The sequence below is a fragment of the Thunnus maccoyii genome, chromosome 20 (genome assembly GCF_910596095.1).
Source record: "Thunnus maccoyii chromosome 20, fThuMac1.1, whole genome shotgun sequence".
NCBI lineage: Eukaryota > Metazoa > Chordata > Actinopteri > Scombriformes > Scombridae > Thunnus > Thunnus maccoyii.
In genome coordinates, this window is record NC_056552.1 from 14,269,937 (window position 1) to 14,295,389 (window position 25,453).

Sequence of the window (25,453 nt, forward strand, 5' to 3'; positions counted from 1 at the left end):
TAAAACATGGAGGTGAAAGAAAAACCTTGTGATTATGATCTTTGTAGCAAAAAAGTATTTTACTTTTTTTAATATGACATATTTCAAGGTATTTAACTCCAATTTGTGTGAGCAAGAAGTGTGATTGTCTGTGTAAGGCTACAGAAGTAAGAATACACTTCTCAGTAGTAAGGCTGAGCCAATTGTGCCAATATGAACCCCTCTTTTCTGACTGCTGACAGGACTGCTGTTCACAGATGCCAGTCACTTGACTCTCAGCTTCACATTTGCCAGATAATCTGGAGAACTGTTGAGGAGTAGTAGAAACCATACAGCAACCAGACCAGCACTAGGCCGGATCAAGTTTGGTTGGTCGAGTCAGAATCCACATCAGAGTTTTGAATTTTAAGAATGTGAGCATTTTAATTTACTCTTAGACAAAACAACACATGTATTTTTTATCTGTCAATATTTTAGATATGTAACAGAACCAGTTTTCATTGTTTGTTAAAAAAAAGGTTAAAAATGAACTTTGAACAATCTCTCTGATATGTTGTTGTAACATCTATGTGGTTGGGCGGATTTCAAGATCCCAATATACTAAATATGTGGGTGCAAATACATGATACTGTAAGCTTGGCAACTACAGCTATGGTTTTTGTTTTGTTTTGCTTTTTTTGTTGTTGTTGTTGTTTTTAATTATTTGTTTTTTTCTCTCTGCAGCCATGAGGTATAGGGTATAAGATGTGGGTGGGTACAGGCTTTTTTCTTGTTGTTGTGTTATTTCAGTAATGTAAAAACCCTGGACAGAGATACTGACACATCTGTTGTGTTAAACCACATAGGAAAAACAAATTTTAATAGTTGGTCAAAGTGTCCTCAAAGTGTTCTGAAAAAAAATTAATTTTAAAATGTACAATGTGATAACAACAGAGCAAGGTCTTCTCACCTGGTGAAGATCATGTGAATAATTTGGTGAGATTGTTTTCTCAACAGTTCAATTTTTACTTGTTAATGTTTGAATAGTTTTTGCCACCAGCAGTTGGTTTCCAACAATTAAAAGACAAACAAACAAAAGACATTGTTGGTCCATGCCCTCAACAACACATATAGACGTCACTATTGACAGGATGACTTTGCTGTTTTAAAAATAAAAACATTTTCTCATCATTGCATTGGTATGGTTACTGGTATGGTTAAGGTCTAAATAGGTTTAGTCACAAAAATGGCGTGGTTAGGGAAAGATTACGATTTGGGTTAAAATTACTACTTTGTTTAAATCTGCCTCCACTGAAAAATGTCTTTTGCTTATTATTACTTCAGTTGGATGTTTGAGCTTCACTGTGCAGAATGATGTATGTGCAGAGTTTGACACGAGAAAACATCCATTTGCTGAAAAAGGAAAGTTTCTCTATGCTCACTGAACATGATCTGTGACATCACAACTAGTTTGGAGCCAGTCATGGTCCAGTATGAAACTTACACTGAGAATGGACTTTACAGTGAAATAGGAGACATCTTGTATCCTGCAGTTCAACTTTGGAAATGGAAAATATTTGCATATTCATAGATTTTGGATTTTTCAATGAGGGAGGAGGAGAGGATGTCATTTTAGGGATTTTGACAAAGTAATTTAACTTTTTGGGTGGAAAAACCATATCAGACTTGGACTGGGCTCAACTACGGCAGGGAACACACACACACACACACACACACACACACACACACACAAAGGGACACAATATAAGTTACTTTAATTCATTCTCCAGCTGTTGAAACTGTAATAAACTCTCAAAGAGTGTGTGATTGTTTTTTTTTTTTTTCTGTGGTAGAAAAGCAGAGCAGTTCATTAGCCTTATCTCTGTTAAATTTGCCCACCATGGAACAGCATGGGGAAATCAAGCCTGCAATCAGTCTGAGTTGGGCTTGGCAGGATTTGGTTATTCATTAATTAGATTTTGTAATGAGTATTTTCTGTTGAACATTATTATTACACTGGTGGGATAATGGCTGTTTATTTTATAGCAACACAAAAATATCCATCCCAGTTCTTTCCTAATGTCATCGGGTGGAACATTTAATCAAGCTTTCAGGGTCTTGAAAATAAGTTTTTCTTTCTCCTTGAAACACAGAGGCCCAGGGAATATCTATTAGGCCCTTAATTGATTGCAAACTCACGGTCTGAGTCACATCTCAATCTTTCCTGCTTTCTCTCTCTCTCTGCTCACTTCCTCTCCGGCTCATTGGTGTGTACAGTGGGTCATAACATGCATGGCTGTGGCTGGTTTTGTGGAGGGTGAAGAGCAATAATTCAATCATTAGACCAAGAGGGTTTGAAATAAAACCAGTTGATTCACAAGGGCAAACACAAAATGAGGAGGCGGGGATGCATGTGTTTCTTAGGCAAGGATAAACTAAGATCATACAGCCGTTTGCAGAGAGGAAAAAAAAGGTTTAATATTTCACAGAACTGACATAAATGGTGTTTAACTCAGTGCTGAAAAAAGATTGTATAATATCTATATCTCATGGAAACAGTTTCAATCCTTGTGGTGTTTTTGTAGTCAATATTGCCCAGCAGTGAGCAGCAGTGACCTGATTAGCCAGTCAAAAATCATTAAGGCATCATTGGAGAGACAGATGGAGGAAAGTGGAAGATGTGAGATTAAACTGGTTGACAAGTGAGAATAAAGAGAGGGAGCGAGTGTGAGATGATTATGGCAGAAAGTGAGTGAGGAAGAAGAAGGAAGAAAATAATAACAAATACTTTTTTTTATTTAAACCTGCATTTCTAGCTTTTATTTGTAGACATATTTCTGTCCACCTCCGTTTTTGGTCTCAACCGACTCCTGGGGGGAAATATCAGGCTCTTTAGCTGCTAAATGCTCCAATATGTTGACCAGCTAGTCTGTCTGTCTGCCATTTGGTGCTAGACAGGGAGCGTGGTGTGTTCATCAAAGCTTTTTTTTAGCAGAAAACACCTGATGGAAATAGGGTTGATGAGAGTGGTGAGACTGAACCAAAACAACGAGCTGACAGACGTGAAAACTGAAGGGGGGGGGGGTTACTGAGTCAGGTGTCAATTCTCTGCGGGTGGGTTCATCACTGCAAGTGATACTTTTCACATTGTACACAGTCATTTTTTAGGTTGTTAATATAAAAACATTGAGTGAAGTGAAGCTTTAATGAAAACATTTTTAGTATTCCTTATTAGTGATGCTATAAAATTGATACCAGCTGCATACAAAATGTAGAAATCAAATAACTTATTTAAAAAAAACAGTGTAGTTCAAAGTCTAACAGATTTTAAATGGTAGATTTGACCCTACACTGAAGTGTGTAAGATCATTGACTTAGATGAAAGAATGCAGTTGTCAATATCATGTCTTCTAGCTATAAATTTAAACCCTTCTGTAAGTCAAAAAGCTGTTAATTACAGCATTACAGCAATGAGATCATTGAATCACAGAAGACGTACAAAAACCAATCAGCAAAAAGTAGATGTTACAATATTATGATATACTGTATGTTTGCTGTATGTTTGTGTTTATGCTCAGCCTCTAACATCATCTAACATCAGAAGGTTATGAAACATATATGCAAACAGCAAACCAATGGGAAGAGCAGAAACAAAACATCTCAGATTAAATATCTCATGTGAGACAAATAAAACTGCTATAACTTGGAAAATTGTGTGTGTATGTTGGATCTCATCATTCTTAGTAAGAAGGTGGTTAAAAACTTTGCTATTAACACAAAATAGTGTGAAAATTACAATCCCTGCATCCATCATCACTATTATCATCTTTCTTTCCTGTAACTCACTCATGCAGTGATATTCATCCATCACATCAGGTGACTTCCCCATCAGAAAGAACTATAAAGAAGGTTCCTGGTCAAGCTGGTTAACAAATGAAATAAATTAAAAATTGTGAGATGTTTAGGATGCTCAGTCATGCAGACAGGAAATGTCAGCCATTTAATTGAATTGTGCTGCTGCGAAATGTTAGATGCTCTTTCATTTTCAGTCTAGGAAGGCAGATTGTTGATTTGTAGGTGGATTTTCCTGTGACAAAATGAACCTGAAACGTGTCAAAGTCTTTCACAGTTGCACCAATGTCACAGTCAATATAGTCAGCGAAGTCTTCATTTCCAGAACAATGACCTGATGTCTGTCGTCTCATTCTTTTATTTAAGTGAAAAAACATGATGTAGTTTTTTTTTTGTTGTTCAGACACACTCATACATGTTGTGTTGTCTGCATGTATTTACTGAGAGCACTAGTTGATGTGCCACTTCAAAGTGTTTGTAAATGTTTGAAAAAAATGTAATGAATCATTATTAAATATTCATGGTTTTATGTAGTTTTGCTGCTATGAATACTGCTACTGCGGGTTTGCACATGCTGTTAATGCTGAAATCTATATGTTTTGCACATTATTTAATATTTCCAAGTTGAAGTTGTAAGAATACTTTTTTGACCCTTACTTTTCCAAATCCTTTTCAGGGTCACATGGGGCATCAGCCTCTCCTGGCATACAATGGGCAGGAGACTGGAAGGCTGTGCACAGACTACCTGTCTAGACTGATATTCACATTCATAACTAGGAGCAATTTAGAGTCTCCAACCCAGCTGACCCCCTAGTGTTTTGAATGCAGGAGAAAACTAGAGCATCCACAGAAAACCCATATGAACCCAAGAATATGCAAACTCCACACTGCTCACTCACTGCTGAAGCAGCCCAGTTTCATTAAAGTTGTATATGATCTAATCTAATCAAGGTGATTTCACTCATACATTATGGCTCTCTGTGGGGCACAAAGTCTCTTGCACTGACAGACTGTGTGCTTTTCTGGCACAGTGGTGGAAGCCAGGACAGAAGTGTGCCTCTCACAGGTCAGTGACCCAACCCCAGGCAATAGGAGCAAGGCCAGTCATTGATGCCGGTCAGCATGTGGTCTCTTGCAAAGTGGTGGAGCTGTTTGTGCTCTGCTGATGATACAGACATGGCTCACCAGGAGACTGATCCATGAGCCAAGCTCCCTCCTAGCCCTGGTGAGAAAACCTGGAGCCAGACTGAGAGTCTGGCAGCTCTGTGAATCAACGAAAAGATGGATGGTGACAACGAAGAAACACTTTTAATGTCATACTGTCCAGATAAATTACAGTCTGTTTACAGATTTCACCCTAATTCAGATTGGTGACATGTTACTTGTCATGCTGTTGTCTAGCCGCAATTTTTAATTAGCTAGCTGGACAAACCTGGAGGGAAGACGTTTCTAGCCACAGTATATCATGTCAAAGCTGACTCTGGAACTTCGGCGCTCCACATATTGAAGTATTCTCCATCTCTCTCCAGGGAGCAGAGCTAGAGATACCTTGCTTCGATGGTACAAGAACAAAATGCATCTTGGGATCGAAGCAGACCATTATTGGCTCAGCCATGGAAAAGCCTCACACTGATCCATGTTGTTGTTTCAGAGAACATGGCCAACCAAAATGAGTATAATAACTGTAGAATGATAATTTTATTAATGTAAACATACTTCCAAGTTCAATAAAATGTGAGAAACCATATCAAACAAAGGTAATGTCTAGTTTTATGAAATAGTTAGCTGGTAGAGGTTTAAAACTGCAATTATGGAACATATTGACAGATTGGACACCAGTAAAATCAATCTATGAAATCCATCAGAGGTACAAAAGCAGCTTGATATACTGTAGGTTTTAAGAAGTATACTCTGTAAACTGTAGATTTGCTCATCAGAAAATGACATTTTTGATTACTGTAACCCATTTTCCCACAAACATATAAAGAGTTTTGCATAGTCCCCCATAATGCTAATTTACAGGGAAATTAGAAAAGCATTGTGTATACAACAAATAACACAATACATTCAACTCTGAGGGGAGATATGTTGATGAGTTGTTTTCAGTGGCAATCTGAAAAGGCTGAAAGAAGTCAAAGTTTATTTGAGCAACTTAAAGCCAATTCTTGCATTTGATATGAGTTGCAATTCTGAATGTGATAATATTGTGTAGATTAGAGTACACATACTGTAGTTCACAGTTGTCAACAACTATGTCCACCAAGGCTACTGACAGGAACACTCTGCTGACTATGAGTGGTTTTCATTCAAGGTAAATTATACAAGGTCTACCTTTTCAGCCAGTTTTTACAAGTTAAGAAGAATTTGTTCCTCAGCTAAAGATTTCGAGGCAGAGTCAGAAGAACTAAAACTTAAAGGTTTCTATCAAGGGGTTACTATGATACAACGGATTGATTGTGCTATAGCAACAACAAAGCCTGAGAGAGGTCTGAAGAATATCTAATGCGGCTAGTGGGTAAGTCAAATAAAAGTCACTCATGTGTATTTATTTCACTTTTTTCACCTTCTGTCAAATCAAATCAGATCCATAATATGTAAACACTGGTCTCTGATGTAAGAGAGAACAGTATTTTCAACACCATAATTTCTTTGCACATGAACAAAACCTTTTGAGGGCTTTTGAGTTTTATTTGCAATGCTTTTTCACACTCCATAACGCCTTCAATTCGCCTTATTACTCATGTGTCCACTGAAATAAGATTTTCGACATAAAGGAACTGGAGTAATGCATTCAGGAGCAGCATTTGGTGTAAAAATGCATTACTCGTGCCCCTGTTGGAGTTATTTATGCTTAAATACCCCTGTGGCATGAGTGTGATGTATATGGGAAAAACAAGGCGACAACTGAAAATTTGGATCTCAGAGCACAAAAGCTCACAGAAGAAGACAAGCTCTTGCTTCCCCTGTTGTCAAACATTGTCTGAACCATAAGCACCCTATCTGTAGCCTAGATTTTCAAGACAGAAAGTAAATTGCAGAAAGTGAGGCGGCAATCCGGGTTCACTGCTTTTGGAAAGAAAATTATTTTGGATGAATCATTTTCCTTGCACTGACTCTTGTTTTTTATGAATTGATCTTTAATTGTGATTCAGGAATTCAACAGTATGGAGTAGATAATTAAGAGATTATACTGAGTTATTGGACAGATGATATTGGTTTGTGGGCATGAGCCCACTGAGTTTTAATTCAGTGTCTTGCTAATGTTTGAATAAGAAGGTTTATACTGGGGGTTGAACTGCAACTTCATTTTACAGTCTGTGTAAACATGTTTGGTGTTTTTTATTTTTTAAATATTATACTAGTGACAACTGGCATATTTGACCTGACTTACAAAGCATAAGTATTACATAACATGTAATTATTATGCAGTGATAGAAAAAAGACCCAAATATCCTCAGTTTTTTGCCCCAAGGTCATGTCTCCCTGGCATTTCTCACACAAAGATTCATTTAGGGAGAGATTGGTCATTGGTTTTTCAATTGTAAGAAATAATGAAATTCCGAAGCCTGCAGTCTGTATTCTGTATTATTCAAATGTAAGCCAGTGTAGCTCATGGAAAGTATAGATACAAAATTCATCATAATTAGGCTACTAAATAAAAGGGGGGAAAATCACACACCAGGCATACAGCTCCTCCCTTTACCACCAGTGAGTCTCTTCACCTTTGCATTTTTTAAGCTTTTTACACACCTGGATGATTTATAGGCTGCACACACACTGACAGTCAGTCTCTAACTCACAGTGCTATAAGCATGTTGCAAAATTACTGGTGATGCTCTGATGTAGCTACACTTTCACATTTTGCACCACTGTTAAAACACAGAGGTTAGAAAAGCAGACTGTCTGACTCTGACCTAGAAAACCTGATTGGTGCAATATTCCTCACGTTCCTCAACATATCTTTAAATGGCATTTCACAGTTGCAGACATACAAGAGACTACTATAAATGGGTCCACGGTGGTTAATTTCCTGTTGTAGCCCATAGCTGCAGTCTGTTATGATGCTCCTTGATAGATGCAGCGTTTACTATTATCAAATACCAGACAGGAAATACTTGCATTCAAGCTGTTTCCTGGCAGCGCAATCTCCGTAAAATGTATATTAGAATGAGGTGTCTATAAAGGTTACGGGAGAGACACCATGGCCAGGAAACTAATACAATATACTGCTGTTAAAAACAGCCAGCAGACACACGACGAACCAGTTTGGGTGGGCAATCTAGCGCTCCTCTGTCCGTTCGCTTCATCCGTTGCAACGGGCAGCCCGGAACAACGGATTAGCGCACGGTGTAACACCACAAACAGATGAAAAATGCAACTTCCTGACTCACTTGATTGTAAAAATTATTAAAGGGAATGCTATAAAATCATAGTAGTTTAAATTAACGTTTAATATAACCTTTAAAAATCGCTCTCTTCTGCATTGCACCGCCTAACCATGTCACGTTTTGAGACACCCCGGAATACGTAAACACACGCACCCCGCTGAACGTTACGGACATGACGTCAACGCGCCGCAATTCAAACTTCAGGAAACGAAAGCGTTTGGTTCGGTTTGTAAACGGTCTTCTCGTCACAAACAGGATATTTTCAGAGGATATCTCGAGTTCTCTTCGTCTGTGAGTGTTAAATGTTTTTTGTTTGTGTCTTTTAATAGTCGTTGTTTTCATAGTTAGGTTTAAAAGTGGTCAGCTGGCAATTAAGACAATGTAACGTTAGTTAATGTTAGCAAGCAACTAAAAGACAGGTGCAAGGTAATCTCCAGTGAAACGTTAGTGAGCTTTATTGTGCACATATCTATTTAATATATGTTTATATTGAAATAACCGGCCACGGTAAGGTATGTGAGGGATGTATGATGGTGAAATTAGAAATGTATTGAGCACAGATTGTTAAATTTACACAGACTGGGAAGATTTAATGTATGATATACCGGCAAATCTGATTATTTTGCATTAACTTGCACCAATAAAGTATAAGACCTATCGAATAATGTAATATTAATATTCATTATCACTTCTGTATTCTGTGTAAATGTTTTTAATTTCTCTTTCAGCTGGGGTGTTTCATAGCTAAGGGTGTGTTTTGAACTTCCCCTCAGTTTGAGTTTTTTTTTTTCAAATCATATCAGATTGAATGACTATCTTAAAAGCCCTCTTTAACAATAACAGTCAGTCAGTCTGTGAAATTACTTTTCTCTCTTTTTTTTTTGTCCAGATTACCACACCCGCACCAACAAAGCAGCTATGACATCTAAAGGTGCAAAAGAGACCATCGTCACCAAGTTGGGTTTCAAATCTAGCAGCTCTGCCTCCAAGGCCGAGGCGGAGCTCGAGAAATTCAGGAAGGAGAACGCTCACCTCAGGAAGAAGATAGATGAACTGGCCAAACGACACATCAAACCACCTGACTCAGACAAAAGCAAGCTGCTGGAGGTAAATAAAATGTTTGTTTGTTTGTCAGGTACACCAACAAGTTTAGGGTTAGCTTCAAATGTCCTGCCTGTCTGTCTGTCTTCTATATCTTATGTTGATGGTTTCAGAGGATTCTCTCCCTGGAGACGCTGCGAGAAAGGAATAGTCAACAGTTGCTGGTGAAAGAGCAAGAACTGGAAACTGTGAGACAGCAGCTGTCAGCTAGAGGAGGAGAGGTATGTGTGCACATATTTGATACATCTCTGCAGAAACATACACATAAATGTTATTACAGTAGACTTGTACAGAGACATCCACCAGGAAGCCGTCTGTAAATGTGCACACACATACACATATTTGGACACCCTGAGGCAGCAGCTTTCTGCTCAGGGTAAAGAGATATACTGTACCTATAGCTATGCCTTTTGTGAGTACTCCTGAACTTGTTCAGATTTGTTGCACTTTTGGCATCGTATATGTGGCATATGTATTGCTGGCAGCAGACAACTGTCAGAAAGGAAGAAAAAAAAAATCACACTAGAATTCCTCTGAGCTGCCACAAAAACAGTTGGGGGGGAAATAGCTTCTATCCTATTTTGACAGCAGCTCAGCTAAGTGAACTTTAGACAGCCAGTAAAAACTGCATAACAACACATGGTCTGTATGCGGTTCACTTGATATTTATAAACCAACGATGTTTTCCGGTGGTGGGTCTGTGTGCATATTAGCATTCATGACTTGCGAGTGTTTATGACACTGCTGTAGAAATTGATGCTGTCTATTGGAGGTTGCTGCTTATTCTACTGAAATCTCTTCTATTGTTGCAAAAATTGTTTTCTAACTGAGGCTAGTCAGAATGGCATCAGGCTAAAAGTTGGAGATGACAGGCTGTTAAATGGAATATCAGCTATTTTTTTTTCGAGACTGTGTGTGTGTGTGTGTGTGTGTGTGTGTGTGAGATGTGATTTAATCACACTTGCCTCTTCCTCATTAGCTTTTATCAACAGATGTGCTAAAACCAGTGCTGCTCAGTGGGCAAAGCCAGCCAGCCATGTAATGTTATTTTTGTGAAGTAGATAATTGCATGGAAAGGAGCAAATATATTTAGCAAACAGTCTCTACTTCAATAAAGGTTAAACAATCAGGTTTACAAGGTTGTTGTGGTGACGAGGTAGTCGCGTTATCATTTCGTATTGTGTATTTCAGGTGGTGGCATCACTGCAGGCCCAGCTGGAGCAGCGGAAGAAGGATGCAGAGCAGAGAGACATGTTGTTCCAGAGCTTGTCACAGGAGACTGAGAACCTGAAAAACAAGCTGGTGACTGTTTCTGCCCGGTGTCAGTCCCTGGAAACACAGGTGGTAGGTTGACCACCTTTACAGCTCCTATACTTGTCTAGAGGACCTCATGGGAAGTTAGCACTGCCATTAGAGTTTCTTGCCTCTTCTACATAACCAGTACATCCTGTACTCTCCAAATAATGTAGTTGGCTTTTCATAGTAGTAATAATAACAATAACTTTATTTATATAGCACTTTTTAAAACTACTGTTACAAAGTGCTTCACAAACAAGGACAAATAAAATAAAGTAGGAAAACAATCAAATACAAAATCACAGTCAACAAACAAAATAACAAAACAGTTAAAAGTAAAGATAAAGAAATGGATAAAAGTAACAAATGAAAGTAACAGATAAGATAATTAAGAAAAAGTCATACAGTAAGCTATTCCAAAGGGTTGGAGCCCTTACAGCAAAAGCTCTGTCAGCCTTGACTGGGGAATAGCTAACAGGGCCTTAACAGAGGATCTCAAGCTACGGTCTGGTGAGTAATGATTTAGAGGCTCAACCAGGTAGCTCGGTGCCATACCATGCAGGCCCTTAAAAGTCAAGATAAAATTTTAAAATCAATCCTAAAAAGACAGGCAGCCAGTGAAGGGAAGCTAAAACAGGGGAGGTATGATCATGCTTTTGTGAGTTGGTTAAAGTCTGGCAGCTGTGTTTTGGACACCCTGAAGCGGTGCATTCATTTTTTGGCCAAAGCATTTGAACACAGCATTACAATAATCCAGATGAGAAGTGATAAAAACATGAATAACTCTTTGAAGATCATTCAAAGCAATAAAAGATCTAATTCTGGAGATATTTCTCAAGTGTAAAAACATGACTGAGCTAGCCTTTTAACATCTTAAATAACTCCTGATCTTAAATAACTCCAAGGTTCTTAGCAGTGGGTACCACATGCTGAGCGAGATTGCCAAGAGCAGGCAAAACTTAGGCATAAGTGTGCTCAGAGTCTATAATAAGGATTTCCATTTCAGAGGAGTTAAGCTGAAGATAATTTTCTGCCATCCAATCCTTAATCGCAGGTAGGCAATTATGCAGGGAAGATAGCTTGGCTGATTCAGATGGTTTGCAGGACAAGTACAGCTGAGTATCATCTGCGTAGTAATGAAATTAAATATCATGCTGTTTTGATAATGAGGCCCAAAGGGAGTAAAAAAAGAGGAAATAAAACTGGTCATATAATGGAGCCTTGCAGCACCACATAAATAGACAATGCTTGAGAGGAGCTAAAGCCATCAACAAACTCAATGAGTTTTTAAAAGCAGAATCTAAGTAAAATCTGTTAGAAAAGTGTGAAGTGAACCACCGGAGGGCATTCCCAGAGATACTAACCCATGTTCTTTCAATAATACTATGATCCACTGTGTCAAAAGCAGCTCTAAGATCAAGCAGAGCCAGCACTGAGCATTCACCTGCATCAGCCTTCATCAAGATATCACTGATAACTCTTACAAGGGCAGTCTCTCTGCTGTGTTGCCTCCCGGAAACCTGATTGAAATTTCCCAAAATGTTCTTACCGATCAAGACTTCCAACAATTGATTTGAGACCATTGTCTGTAGGATTTTTTATAGAAAGGAAAGCTTAGAAATTGGTCTATAGCTGCTGTGGTCAGAAGGACTATCTGACTATTACTAACTATTTTTGCTGGTACATTGATAATTTAAGTGCTTATTGTGTAACTTGTCTTGAGCTATTGATGACTAGCCCTAGGACATTATAAATTATTTTACTTCATACTGTTGGTGACAAAATTATAACAAGATGGAAAAAAAACATGCAGATCAAAGTTAGAATTCATGAGAAAAAAGTTATAATTTTGTGGTCAGAAATCACTAATGAACAGAGATCTCTTCTGACAGCATATTTTTTATCCCCCCTGGCATAGGATTAAATCCTGCCAGTTTTCTGTCCTCTGCCTCCCATTCTAATATCCTACATCTCCAAAATTATTTTCTTATCTACAGTGCTGATGCAGTAGACATATTTCTGTTAAATTGTAATTTGACTAAATCAAATGGCATTTTGGTGAGTAATTTACTTGAGTTCTGGTGCACTTTTTGAAGAAAAAAATCTATATGTATAACTTAATCAGAATTGATATGATATATGCCACTGGTCCGGATCTTCCGTCTGCAGATGAATAGTCATGGCAGCCTGTTTGGATCCGAAGCTACTGCACCTTAGATTTACATAATGTTCATTTCAGTGACTGAAGTGCATGAAGAGAACTGTTGGAAAATGCAGATGCAGTTGTTCCTTCGTCCACTAGGTGGCACTGTGTGACCTCTGATCGTCTTCCTCGGCTGCTGACATAATCTTCACTGTGGAGCTGCTTTACAAATCTGGAGTGATAAAAAGGCACAAGCAATACACGGCTCAAAATGAAACATGGTGAAACTAAATACATGTGTTCCCATGCTATTATTTACTCAATCACCTCAACTGTGAAAGATTAAATAACAACTTGTGCTGAATTCAAAGTAACATTTTTCCCATAATATTTTATATCATCAGTGCAAGAGTCCTTGGTGAACATGGTTGCCACTCAGGTTCCTCACATTCGTAGGCTGTTATTCCTTATCAAAAAGCAGCTCTGATTCATGGCCAGCCCTTTGATGCTTTGAGCACAGCAGGTCCTCACTGCAATGCTCCTGTTAGAGAGCAGTCAGCAGGATTCTCCCTGGCTTCTAGAGAGGCTTAGGTGGCAAAATCAGGAGTAAGGGCTTCAGGAATGGGATAGCTGAAGACTCAGAGATCACATGCCTGCTTTTATAGAACAAAAGTCTTTTCAGACCCATAGTTAATCTCGACTGAAATAAAATCGAACTTAGAGCCAAGAAGAGAGAAAAATAACACCTTATTTTCCTGGAAGCTTCCATCTAAGTTCACTTGATTTTCTTCAATCTTAATTAAACTTCAAAAGCTGTCAATTTGGTGTGTTAATGTGTCCCATTACCACATTGACACATAACTATGGTTACATCATATTGGTCATGGCTGGAGCCAAAATAATTGGAAAGTTTCTGAGAAAGTAAAGTGGGGATTTGCAGAAAGATATGGATTCTGCTTTTTTAAATTCTTTTTGTTTTGTTACTTGTAAAGGTCACCAGAACGCTGGAAATACTGTCTATGAATCTAAATGTTCTCAGATTGTTTCCCTAACTCCTGCTTTGGTTTTCAATTCTACTTGTACACTCATGTTTAAAGAATATTAAAATAGAGTATGTATACAAATGCATAGGAATACTTAATACTTGTAGACATTTCGCTCTTTTTGATTTAAGTGTCTTTGAATGCAAGTGCATTTCCTTATTGTTCCGTCTTCACGGTAATTTTCCTGGAATGCTCGTCACCTTCAAGGCCCTTGGCTTAGCCCCTGTCGCATTACTAGAAAATAATCTGACCAGTAGACCCACTACCCGTTCCCTCATCCTTCCTGGAGTCACAAAAGCTAATAATGGGCTTAGCATATGGGACGTACGTTTAAATCCATCTGGAAAAAGTTGACAAGCTCACGATGCTTGCTTGGTAGCTCACAGAGCCTTAGCACAGAGATCATCTAGATGCTTACTCTAGCGACAGTGCTCTGGAGGGTTTGTCTAGGCTTAAACATTAGGTGGGATCAGACATGAGGACCTCAGGGTCAGTGTGACAGAATTATGAGATGACTGACTGTCTTCTAGGGATGGGTGTCGAGGAATCCGCCCCAGGGACGGTGTCCTAGGTCATGAAAAATCTGTGCATACTGTGATCACTTGCTAGAGTGTTTTTTCTTGCATTATTAAAAATTGAAGGGATAAATAATTTAAACAAGCCAGCTTCTGAGTGTGTTCAGATTTTGTTCAGAAAAGTGATGGACACAAAAATCATTTCAAGTACTGCACAAGGATTAGGACAATCCTTTTTATAACATGTCGGATAGCAGTGCACGCTGTTTGTTTTTTTAGTACATAACACAGATTTTTGATTATTGGGACTTATCCAGTTTGTTTTATTTAGAAACCAGTGCGACTGAAAATACACAATAATTATAAACTTTATTTAAAAAGCACTTCTACTTACAGTTATGAAATGCTTTACAGATAAAGAAGAAAGAATCAGCTGCCAGCAAATAAAAACAGACACAGAAATCATAAAACACCAGGAGAAATATAAAATGGCAAGAAAGAGTGGGATGATAAAACACAAAAACATATTAAATATTTATAAATGCTTCTCTGTAGAAGAATTTTTTAAGATTTTTAAAAGACGCTAAAGATGTCTCCCGTCTGGGGGCTCGAACAGCAAAGGCCCAGTCACCTTTGGTCATTAGCCTAGACCTCGGAATAACTGTAATAATAAAATGTTTGTGACAGATTGATCTGATGATCATTATTGACACCAATATATGTCAGAAACTACAGTAGATGCAGTATAACGCAAAAATGTGTTCTTCTCTCATCAGAATGGACAGGCACCTCCCGCAGACTTGGCAGTGGTGCAGGATCAGCTTAGAGATGTGAGTCCAGTCAATTATTTTCTCTCTGTTTGTGTGTGTTACTGTGTGCCAATTTAAGTACATACTTTCTAAATATTGAAAAATATGTTTTAGCTGTGCTATAGCTTTGGCACTGAACAATCTTGACAGTCTGCCATCTATTTGAAGTATTTCATTACACTCCATTTTTAGAGGAATGAAGTTATTAGTTCAATGTTCTATATTTCTAAACTATCCAGGACCCAATCTTTAGCAGCAACATGTGCTGTCAACAAAGGACACACTCTGTAATCCTTTTTAAAGGGGAAACAGCATTTTATTTGTAAGCAGTGTTTCTTTTGTATTCACTTAATAGCTGTAAGGAGTCTCTGATTTAACAAAGATAGGGAACAGATACAGAAAAATATCAGATGGTTCTAATGTCCAAATACACCAAATACAGTATGTCAGCGTAGGGATTGTGAATGTCACCCCCAGGCTCTTGAAAAGAACCAGCAGTGGCTGGTGTACGATCAGCAGAGAGAGGCCTACGTCCAGTCCATCCTCGCCCGCGCACACGATCTGGAGCAACAGCTGAGCCAGGCAAAGCAGCAACAAACGAAACAAGAGGCCAGTTCAGATGGTGAGAAAAGGAATGTAGGAGGAATTGAATTAGCTATTTCTGACCTCCTCAACTCATTCTCTCACTACAAAATGTATGCTAAGTACATGAAATGTTAAAGTAATTAAAATAAACAAAACAATCTAAGCACCACCTTGTAACACCACTGCATTAGCTGTTTTCATGTATATGAAACATAACTGGTGTCTGTTATACTATTGTTGTCTGATTTCAACTTACAGTTAGTCTGATGCATATGGAATGTGAAAAAGGGAAATAAGGGAAATAAATGCAGTTTTGATTCAGATATTAGGTTTTTAGCCACAACATTAAACATTAAAAAGGCAACAGGCTTAAAGTGAGAAAAGATAAGATGGTCTATAATAATCCTGAAATGTAATGTATTTGCAACAACAGAAGCACTGAGGACCTCAGTCAAAAATTGTACATTTTTATTGCAATGAAAGCTTTAAATTGGCTTCGTAATTTCCCTACTAACACTTCTTATCTCAGCTCCTTCCACCTCAGCAGGTCCAGAAAAGGACACTCAACTTAAGAGTCACTATGACCAGTTGCTGTCGGGGGTACAGAGAGAACTGGAGAGCCAAAAAGATAAAGTTAGCAGATCCCAGCAGGAGCTCCATTTGCAGAAGGGACTGGTAAATACGATAAGTACTATATTTTTATACTAATTTCTCCTGAGTTGTTGTTTCTTTTCCCAAGCCTTACAATTCTTGTTTCTGTCTTATACAGATTTACCTTCTTATTCATCCTTATAAGAAAGTTTTCTTGACTTGTGCTGCTCACATTCCTGAGAAACTTTGCAGTGTTCACATAAAACTATGTACAAATTAATTGATGTTCACTCCGTTCAAAAGTTTGGGTTGATGCTGTGTATTCATGCATCTAGACTTTTCTTAAATTCTGACATCTTTGTAATTGCTCTGAAGAACGCTATTGGAGAAATGAAGTATACAGAATTCTGACATTTGCGGGAACAATTATTTTTCTTTGGCTCTGCAGACCTTGAAAGCACAATCTGAGCTGCAGTCTCAGAAGGAACACGTCACCAGGCTTCAGGACGAGATGTCAGCGCTGCAGAGGAGGTATGAGGGGAAGAGAAGAGAGTTGGACGAGGCCAAGATGCACCTGCAAGCAGAGCAACTCAGCAAAAGGTAAAGCAAGTCTGCCCTTGTTGGAAAAAGTCAAATACAGATGGCTCTTACATCAACTCAGTTTCTGAAAACACTTTTAGTGATGCAAAGAAATGAAATATGCCTAGAAAACACAGAACTGCATATTAAGTAGGAAGTTGACCTTAAAAATATCACTTGACTTTAAGTATTGGGCTGAGACTCAAAGTGTCAAAATATTAGGTCACTTTACACCATTGCCTCAGATAAAATGTATGTGAATTACATAAACGTTGCATCCAGATATGCAGTGTGTGAGGAGAGAAAGGTGTCATCTGAGCAAGCAGACAGGATGAGAGTTGAACTGGAGAGTATGGATATCAGACTGGAGGAGGAGAGGAAGAGATCTGCTGAACTTCTACTGCAGGTGACACTCATTTACTCTCTCATGTTACATTTAGTCACTAATGTTTATCATTTGTTCAATCACATTCATAAATTAAATGCATATCTGTATAATAGATGAACATATTTAAATAAAACTTTATCCCAGGTTTACTTAAATTGACACATACCGTTGTATGTTACTGATTACTTTGGGGTTTATAGGTAAATATGCTGCAGAAGTCTCTTCTCAGCCAAAATGAAGAACAGAGCAGAATTGCAGCACTGGAGCAACAGGTAACACATAACATGTGTTTTGCAAAAACTACCCAGCAGTTACAGAACAAAAATCATCAAACGGTGTAAAATCTTCAAAGCAAACGATATGATCAGTTGCACATTTTGGAAGCTCAGTCTGTCCTATTATATAGTTGTTATTAAAGGTGCAGTGTGTAGAATTTAATGGCATCTAGCAGAATGGACTTGGCACTGGAATATAATATTCATGAGTATGTCTTAATTGGTGTATAATCACCTGAAAATAAGAACTGTTGTGTTTTCGTTGCCTTAGTACGAGCCCTTTATATCTACATATGGAACAGGTCCTCTTCCACAGAGGCCGCCATGTTTCTACCGTAGCCCACAATGGACAAACCAGACACTGGCTCTAGAGAGGGCCTTTTGTGTTTTTCGCGAGTTTCGCAGCCACCATAGCTTCTCCAACACGCTTGGAAGGGAGGGGGAGGTGAGGGGAGTGTATTCAGTTGGTTGCAATCTGCAACCTCGCAGCTAAATGCCACTAAATCTTACCCACTGGTCCTTTAAGTGACTATCATTTCTTAAACATAGTGAATGATTCCCTATGTGGAATTTAAGTACAGTAAGTTCTTGTCTCTCTCCTTCATATTTTTCTGCCTTTTTCTAAGATCAAACTCTCTGCCAAGGACTCTGAGAATGAAAGGATTGATCGTCAAAGCATGCAGCACCAATTACATAAGGTGTTGAAAGAGCTTCGCAAGGCCCGTGATCAGATTACTAAACTGGAGTCTGCTGTAAGTTTTACTGAACATTACAACCAAATGTCCATTCCCAAGTCTTTCAGAAAATGCAACTTTAGTCAAATAAGTCTGACTTAAGTTTCTACTTTGTAAGCCGAGATCTAAACATTTTCTGTGTTCGTGTATTTCAGAAACAGCCAAATGCCCGTTTCTCAGAGCCCAGCTCCTACAATCAGCTCGAGTTTGAGCGTCTTACTATTGACGACACCTTTGGCCCCACATCCCCATCTAAAGTCACCAACCTCCTGGATGACAGTTTCCTGGAGTGCCCAAAGTGTCGGGCTCACTATCCCACGAGCCGCCACAGGGAGCTCCTGGCACACATTGACTACTGCTTTGCCTGAGCTGGTCTAAAACAGTGGTTCCCCACCAGAGTGCTTCTTATTCAGACATATTTTTTTGTAATCTTTGCTCCTTTTCTTGTGAATCGCTGAATATTTTTATCTCAGGCCTCTAAAACTCAAATAAAAAAATAATCTGGTTCTGTATACATGTAACCGGTGACAATGGGTAACACGGAGACATTTCCTCTTTTTAATGGCTCACAAACCAAAAGGGTTGGGAACCACTAGACTAGTTTGTGAGATCCAATAAGGAAACTCAACCTTTACAATGTATTTAAAACCCCTGTCTGGGTCAAAGGGAAAATCTGAAAGCCATGACATTGCATTTTTAGACTATTTGATATATTACAGTTTGGAAAAAGAATCACCATAAAACTATATAAAACTGTTTCATGCTAAAAGAGTGACAGGCTTTTTTTGTAAAATTGCATGATTCACCTGTTTACACTTTCATGGCTTGTAAGTCCAATTCTTTTTTGTCTTTAGAATACCATTTGGCCAAAGATTGATCCGATCATTTATTAAGAAAATAATAATTCTTCCAAGATGATTATTTTCAGGGTCTTGCTGCCTTTTTTTTTGTTTTTTTTTTTTTGAGTGCAGTCATATTTTTTGCAGTTGTTGATTTTATGAAGCTCTTATTGAATTCTTATGTTTTATTTCTGTGTGTATTGATAAATATATTTATTCTTTGGTTGTTTTACAGTTGAGCTACTGTCTTTTCAGATAATAAAAGTTTTTATTTTCCTCCAGGTAATGTAAGCAATGATGATTTATTTAGGCTTTTCATATCATCTTGGGATATACCTTATTGTATTTGTATAAAAGTTTACAAACCTGCTAATATGCTCCATTGATAAATCTGCTGTAAACACACTGTTCCTGCACTCCTACCTTCAGTAATTAACACCATCGGTGGTTTCGCATAACATTTTCCTCAGCTTGTTTAATATTGATGATGGCATATTTGCATTGTTCTGCAGAAAGATACATTACCCCTAAGCAGCAGGGGTAATTAGCCATTTTGACAGTATTTAAGGTAAAGGACTAAATGATAGGGAAAAATATTTGCATCTTATTTTGTGTTCTTGACTACATTCATAGTCGGTTATAACTGTCAAAACTACCCAATTCTTCTTCCTTGTGTTATCTATTATGTCCCTAGTGGATGTGTTCCAGTACAATGTGTTGCTGTGTTTCTGTCCAGCATCCAAACAAAGTGAACAGCTGGGTAAAAGTCACGGAAACATATGTCACCATGACCAAGATCTTCCCATAACTTCAACCACATAGTTTGATTTACCTAAACTTAACCAGACCTTAAACATGCTACTTATACGGTCACACGGTGGCAGGTTGTCCGTGTATTCTTTCTTATCTGAGTAAAGATCACTCCCATTTCCACCTTGACTTTTCAAGCCTGCAGACCTGTAAATCTGGAATGAGATTGCATGAGTTAATTCCTTGTGCTAAACTATTTAAGGCAGGGGATTAGTGAAGGTCCTTTCGGTAGAGGAAAGGGGTTAAGGTGCAGCCTTGGCAATGTGACTAGATGGACTTACAACAGACAGACACTGCTATATCGTAATCTTTTAGATAGAGGGTGTTCTGTTTCAACTTTGGCTGTGTGTCTTTTAAGCATGTCACAGAATCACATTGTTCTGACCAACTTTTGTCCATTTTGCTGTTTTTTGTTTTGTTCTAATCATGTGCTCCAAATGTTTTTTTTGCCATACACTGTACTGTACAAAAATGTGCAATAAAGATATGAATCTCCTTCCAATACAACAGTCCTTTGTGTGCTTTTTGTCACATCAAAGTTTTGAACTTTAGTTAAACTGATGGAAAATCAGTCGACATTGTTGCTGAACATTTACAGCAAGTTAATAAAATGTGGCTACATTCTGAAATGTAGTTTTCTACTGTAGATGATCCACAGTGGGAAAGTGATGGTTGAGATTTGTGTGTCTTAATATTGTGTTGTGTTGTTCACTTCTCTGTACTTTGATACTAAAAGGATTGGACATCCCAGCCTGGTCTTTTTACTATCTGATGTAATACATGCTGATATTCCACTCTATAATTATTATTTTTTTCTGCTTAATCTACAGTCTTGAGGTAAACATGTCATCAATCTCTAAGGTTCTGTGACGCTGAAGGATCACCTATGAGAAGAAAATCGAAATGTAAACCAGCTGTTGAAAGGTGAGGTGGAAGACCTAAACAGACAGATGTATATATGTTTATTTTGAAACAATGTATCACAAGTGTTGTATGCCTAATTACTTGAGTTTTTTGTTTTGTTAAACTTATTTGCACAATGATAAAAGATAAAATTCCTCGTGTATTTTGAGTGACTAAATCCAAAAGAAACAACATCAATTGACTATTTGCAATCCAGGAATACAGATAAATATTTCAAGACAGTCAAAAAGTGAATGAGCCAACATGGTATGAATGTTTTATTTGAAAAACTGGATCAAGTATACATCATAAAATCAAGAAACAACCAAACTGCTATGTCTGTATAGCACATGACTTAATATGTATGTATTAAGGTTTATTAACAATATCTACTTTTGTGCTACAAAATACTGTATCTTCAGTGTAAAGGCAAAGCCAGTGACATGGGAATCTGTTTTTTTTTTTTAGTAAACATGGTGGTTACACTCCAGAGCTGCAGCACTGCTGAAAGTTTAGCTTCATCTTCACAACTGATTACTTGTCATGTTGGCCTAAAGTTTTTCAGTGATCTGATATGTCTTGTTTCCTCGATGAAACCAGAGAGCAAGTTCCACTAGTTTCCATCAGGAATTGTAAAATGGTGAGAAGTTGTTTTACTCTACACTGAAGCTCCTATTAGAAAACACAATACATGACAGTTGTTTAGGATAAGACTAACATATTAACCCACTTCACTAATGGAAGAATTTAGAAACATAAACAGTCAGCTTTCCCTTCTATTTACAGTATAGTCATATGAATGTGAGTCTACAGATTGCCATTTTTTGTTTATTTCTAAAGAAGAATGGGCTGCTTTCTCTGTTTAGACAGACAGAGACAGAAGGGGAGACAAAGAAGAAGGAGCTCTGGACCAAGACCAGCAGAGGGGCACAGAGTCCTGTTGGTGGGTGCCACACAAAGAAAGTTCCTGAGTGTAAATAGATCAACTGGTCTCGCAGAAGCCTGCAATGAAAAGAGAACAGACATGAGCATGACAACACAAACATATGATGATCCTGACACATGTAAAATCTATAAAAACTACAATATTTTACTGTTTTAGTGATATAAGTTCAAATGTAAACAGTTGTATTAAGGTTTCATTGCTGATCGGCATGTCTGATTGATGTCTATCTTATCAGTCAGATCACAAGGACTTACACAACTTAATTCAGTCAATCATTCACTTGGTCTTACTGAACGACACGAACCCACAAAATGAGCAGATCAATACATCATGAACTCTCAGCTGAACTCAACTCACCGTTGTGTGCGACGCGTCTGTATTTGCCCAGCAGGCAGAGATCCATCTTCTTCTGGGTGACAATGCGCTGGTCCTCCGCCCTCAGACCGGTCGGATGACGGGAGAAGATAAAGGAGTAGCTGTCCAGGCAAGTGCCATCAGCATCTATTAGTCTGCAGGAGTAGTGGATGGCGTAGTTATCGTAGTCGGTGTCAATCACCCAGTGGTCATCATCTGAGAGCGGAAAGAGAAGAGAGAAGGGGAGGTGTGAGGTGGGAGAGTTTTCCAAACCATCCTTGGACTATTTGTGAACCATTTAAAACTGGAGTGGGCTACAAATAGTCACTGAGTCACTTTATGTCTCAGAATCAAGCAAGAGTGGATATTATGGTCAATACTACTTTTAATACCTAAAATCTAGGTGCACTTAAGTACACAACAGTTTGGATCAGCTCTGGGATCATAGTGGTATTTTAGAGATTACATGCCAACCTATGAATTATTTGCTTTGCCCTTAAATTTGATGAAACTACAATAATTTACCACTACACTTAACCTTAATGTTATATCATAAAGAGATTAGCTTAAAAGGACACTTTGACCCCCCCTCCTAGTGAACATCTGGGTCGATTGATTTTCCAGGGGCAGGGTCACAGAGGACCGAGTGCTGCAGTTGATGATTCAGTTAAATCAACAGACATCTGACAGTCAACTACAGAGGTGAGGCAGGGAAAAAAATACTGACGTAGAAATCTGTGTACACAGATTTATAAACCGAGGGAACGGATTGACAAACAAAAGAGAGGTTTAACAGGCTGTCTCTGATGTATCAAATAATATACATATTTGGGTATAATAGCAGTGACTCCAGACTGACAATACCAAAAGCTGCTTAGAAGGTGCCTGTTCACACAGTGTGTTTGGCTTGACTTTCTTGTCTGGTCCATTTAAATGGTTTGATAGTTCCCCAACTTACTTCCAGTTTGCAGGTAGGATGAAACTCCCCAGTACTTCATCCTGAACTTGGCAGGGTCAGGGGTCTCTTCAAAGGTGGCAAGCATGTCAGCACACATTTCCCAGTTGCTAGAGGTCAAAGAGAGAGGAGGACGTTATGAAAGATGTGGGACAAAATGGAGGGGACAAAGAGAATATGGATTAAAAGTGCACAAGTGGAGGAAAGGTGAGCCTTCGCAAGGACAGAACTGAACTCACTTGAGAATGATGACTCTGCCCTTAGCTGTGGCGGTCATTTTGCCATCTTCTCCGACAATAAACTGAGCCACGATGTTGTCAATTAAGAACAAACCCTCTGGGTCCTTCTTTGCTACGGCATACCATGTCCCTGCATACTATGAGAGAGAAGTCCACATCAGTCCACTGAACACATCACTGTTTTTCATCATAAGTGAAAGCACAAAATATTTTCAAGTGGAAGCAGGACTACAGAGATTTTTCTTTCTGAAAAAGCTTGTGAGAAATCTTAGACCTGCAGTCTAGTTAGTATTACACAAAGATAATACCACACAGCAAATATAGATATGATCATAGAATGTAATACACTGCTTTATACTCACCCTGGACCTGTCAAAGTCCTGCATGACCTGGAAGTTGGCCACCTGGCAGTCCTGTGCCCAGGCCAAAGCCAGGAGACAGAGGGCTACAACGTACCGCAGCATTCTGCCTCAGAGGAAAGAAGGAATAAAGGAGGGAAAAGTCACACTGCAAGTTAATTTCCACTCAAGTCAACTGAGGCGGAGTGTAATAAAATTCCTTAAAATATTTCCCTATGTGGTTACTAACTAATGACTCAATATAAAAAAAGTACTCAGTGGTACCAAAAACTAGTCGATTAAAGGAATAAAAACAGTTTAAATAAAAAGTTATCTTTTACAAAAGCACCAGTCATTCGCTTCAAATGCTCAGTTTCAAAATTAAAACACAAAAACACAGTCCCGCTGTCAATGCATACCTTGTTACCAAAAAGAAGTGGGCAGCTCACAGAGATCCTTTCTGTCAGGTTTGGCCTTATATACAGTTGGCTGCTGTTGCATAATGACTTCTGGAGACCTGAACCTCCCCTGCTCTCCCCACAGCTAGCTTGCCTTCCATTGGACAAACATTTACATAACTGCAGGCCCCAGTCCTATTGATTTGTGTGTTCTGCACATTTGGCCGACCACCCCTCCATCCCCCCCTTAAGAAATGTGTTTGTCATGTTGGAACTTCTGAGACTTTCTTGGTCTTATGAAAGCAACCACTAGCGATGCCAAATGCACCATCTGGAATAAGCTATACAATTAATGTGTAGATACAAAAACACGTGTCACTTTACATGATATAAACACACATACAGGCAGAGGTATTGAGTTGTACTCTTTGTCTGCAAAAAAAGTTACAGCCTGAGTGCCAAAAGTTATAACTCAACATTTTTTACTCAGTGTGCACAGGAACAAACCTACACTTTAAGATCGTAAATCTACATGAAATGTTTTTGCCTTCATGGACTGAACCCCCTTTTCCATGTGGCTGGATTCCACTAAATGCATGTTTTAGCAAAACAAACGTTAAAGTGTGTTTCCTGGCAGCTTCCATATTATTTCACCTGATTGTGCTGTCAAGAGACTCCCAGTACTGTTTTTGTATAAACGGTGGACAGAGTGTTAAAGTCCACTCTCGACAGAAAACAATCAATGTGAAAGAGAGGTAATCACATCTTTTCTGGGCACAAAGTCTAGTGTTTCAAACATCAGTCAATGATGACAAGATAATGTGTGAGTTTAGCATGGAATGCTTGTGTGTGGATGCAGTTTTGTATGTGTGTTGACAAAAGCCCAGCCAAGGAGAGGCTCGGGGAGGGAGGGAGAGAGAGCATTCAGACTCAGAACATGAAATAATGTTGCATGAAACCTGCACACATCTTTTAAATCATTAACATGAATCAATAAACACGAGTTTATCTGGCATGGATATTCTTTTATATTATAAATCTGGGACTAATCCATGTCAGTCAAGTTAATTCCTGAATTCTGGATACTAAGTTAAAGCAAATGGCTCCCATATTGATCTAATCTCATGTATTAAACTGCCTTTTTATTTACTATTGGAAAAAAAAAAAAAAATTAAAAAACGTGACCAGATTCAAATAGTTTTTTGTCAGTTTTCTGATTTGTTTCATCTCGCTGTTGCAGGCACAATTCAAATTAACACCACTCACTGTGCAAGCAAGTCAAAAGAAATACCAACACACTACTCCCTGACACAGGTCTGTATTTCATCTAACTTAAATCTACTGTGGCAGATTTTTATAAATCAATGCAGTTGTTTTGCACTGAGATCATGTAACCAGTCCTCCGAGGCCTCGG

General features: G+C 38.4%; 2 protein-coding genes across 2 annotated transcripts; one reads left to right on the top strand and one right to left on the bottom strand.

The window, feature by feature from the left end:
* Nucleotides 1–8,369: 8,369 nt before the first annotated feature.
* On the top strand, nt 8,370–20,413 carry cep55l (centrosomal protein 55 like). Its single transcript, XM_042398477.1, has 12 exons — nt 8,370–8,489; nt 9,088–9,305; nt 9,413–9,520; nt 10,491–10,643; nt 15,073–15,126; nt 15,583–15,727; nt 16,220–16,365; nt 16,730–16,881; nt 17,143–17,266; nt 17,449–17,520; nt 18,150–18,275; nt 18,413–20,413. Exons 2-12 carry the CDS (start codon nt 9,117–9,119, stop codon nt 18,623–18,625), a joined length of 1,482 nt encoding a protein of 493 aa, XP_042254411.1. The 5' UTR covers nt 8,370–8,489; nt 9,088–9,116; the 3' UTR covers nt 18,626–20,413.
* A 661-nt stretch (nt 20,414–21,074) lies between these two features.
* On the bottom strand, nt 21,075–24,177 carry rbp4 (retinol binding protein 4, plasma). The gene is made up of 6 exons (XM_042398287.1): nt 24,061–24,177; nt 23,666–23,768; nt 23,304–23,440; nt 23,068–23,174; nt 22,113–22,325; nt 21,075–21,811 (listed from the first exon to the last, which is right to left on the bottom strand). The coding sequence occupies exons 2-6, from the start codon at nt 23,765–23,767 to the stop codon at nt 21,792–21,794; spliced, it is 579 nt and encodes a 192-aa protein (XP_042254221.1). The 5' UTR covers nt 23,768; nt 24,061–24,177; the 3' UTR covers nt 21,075–21,791.
* Between the last annotated feature and the right edge of the window lie 1,276 nt (nt 24,178–25,453).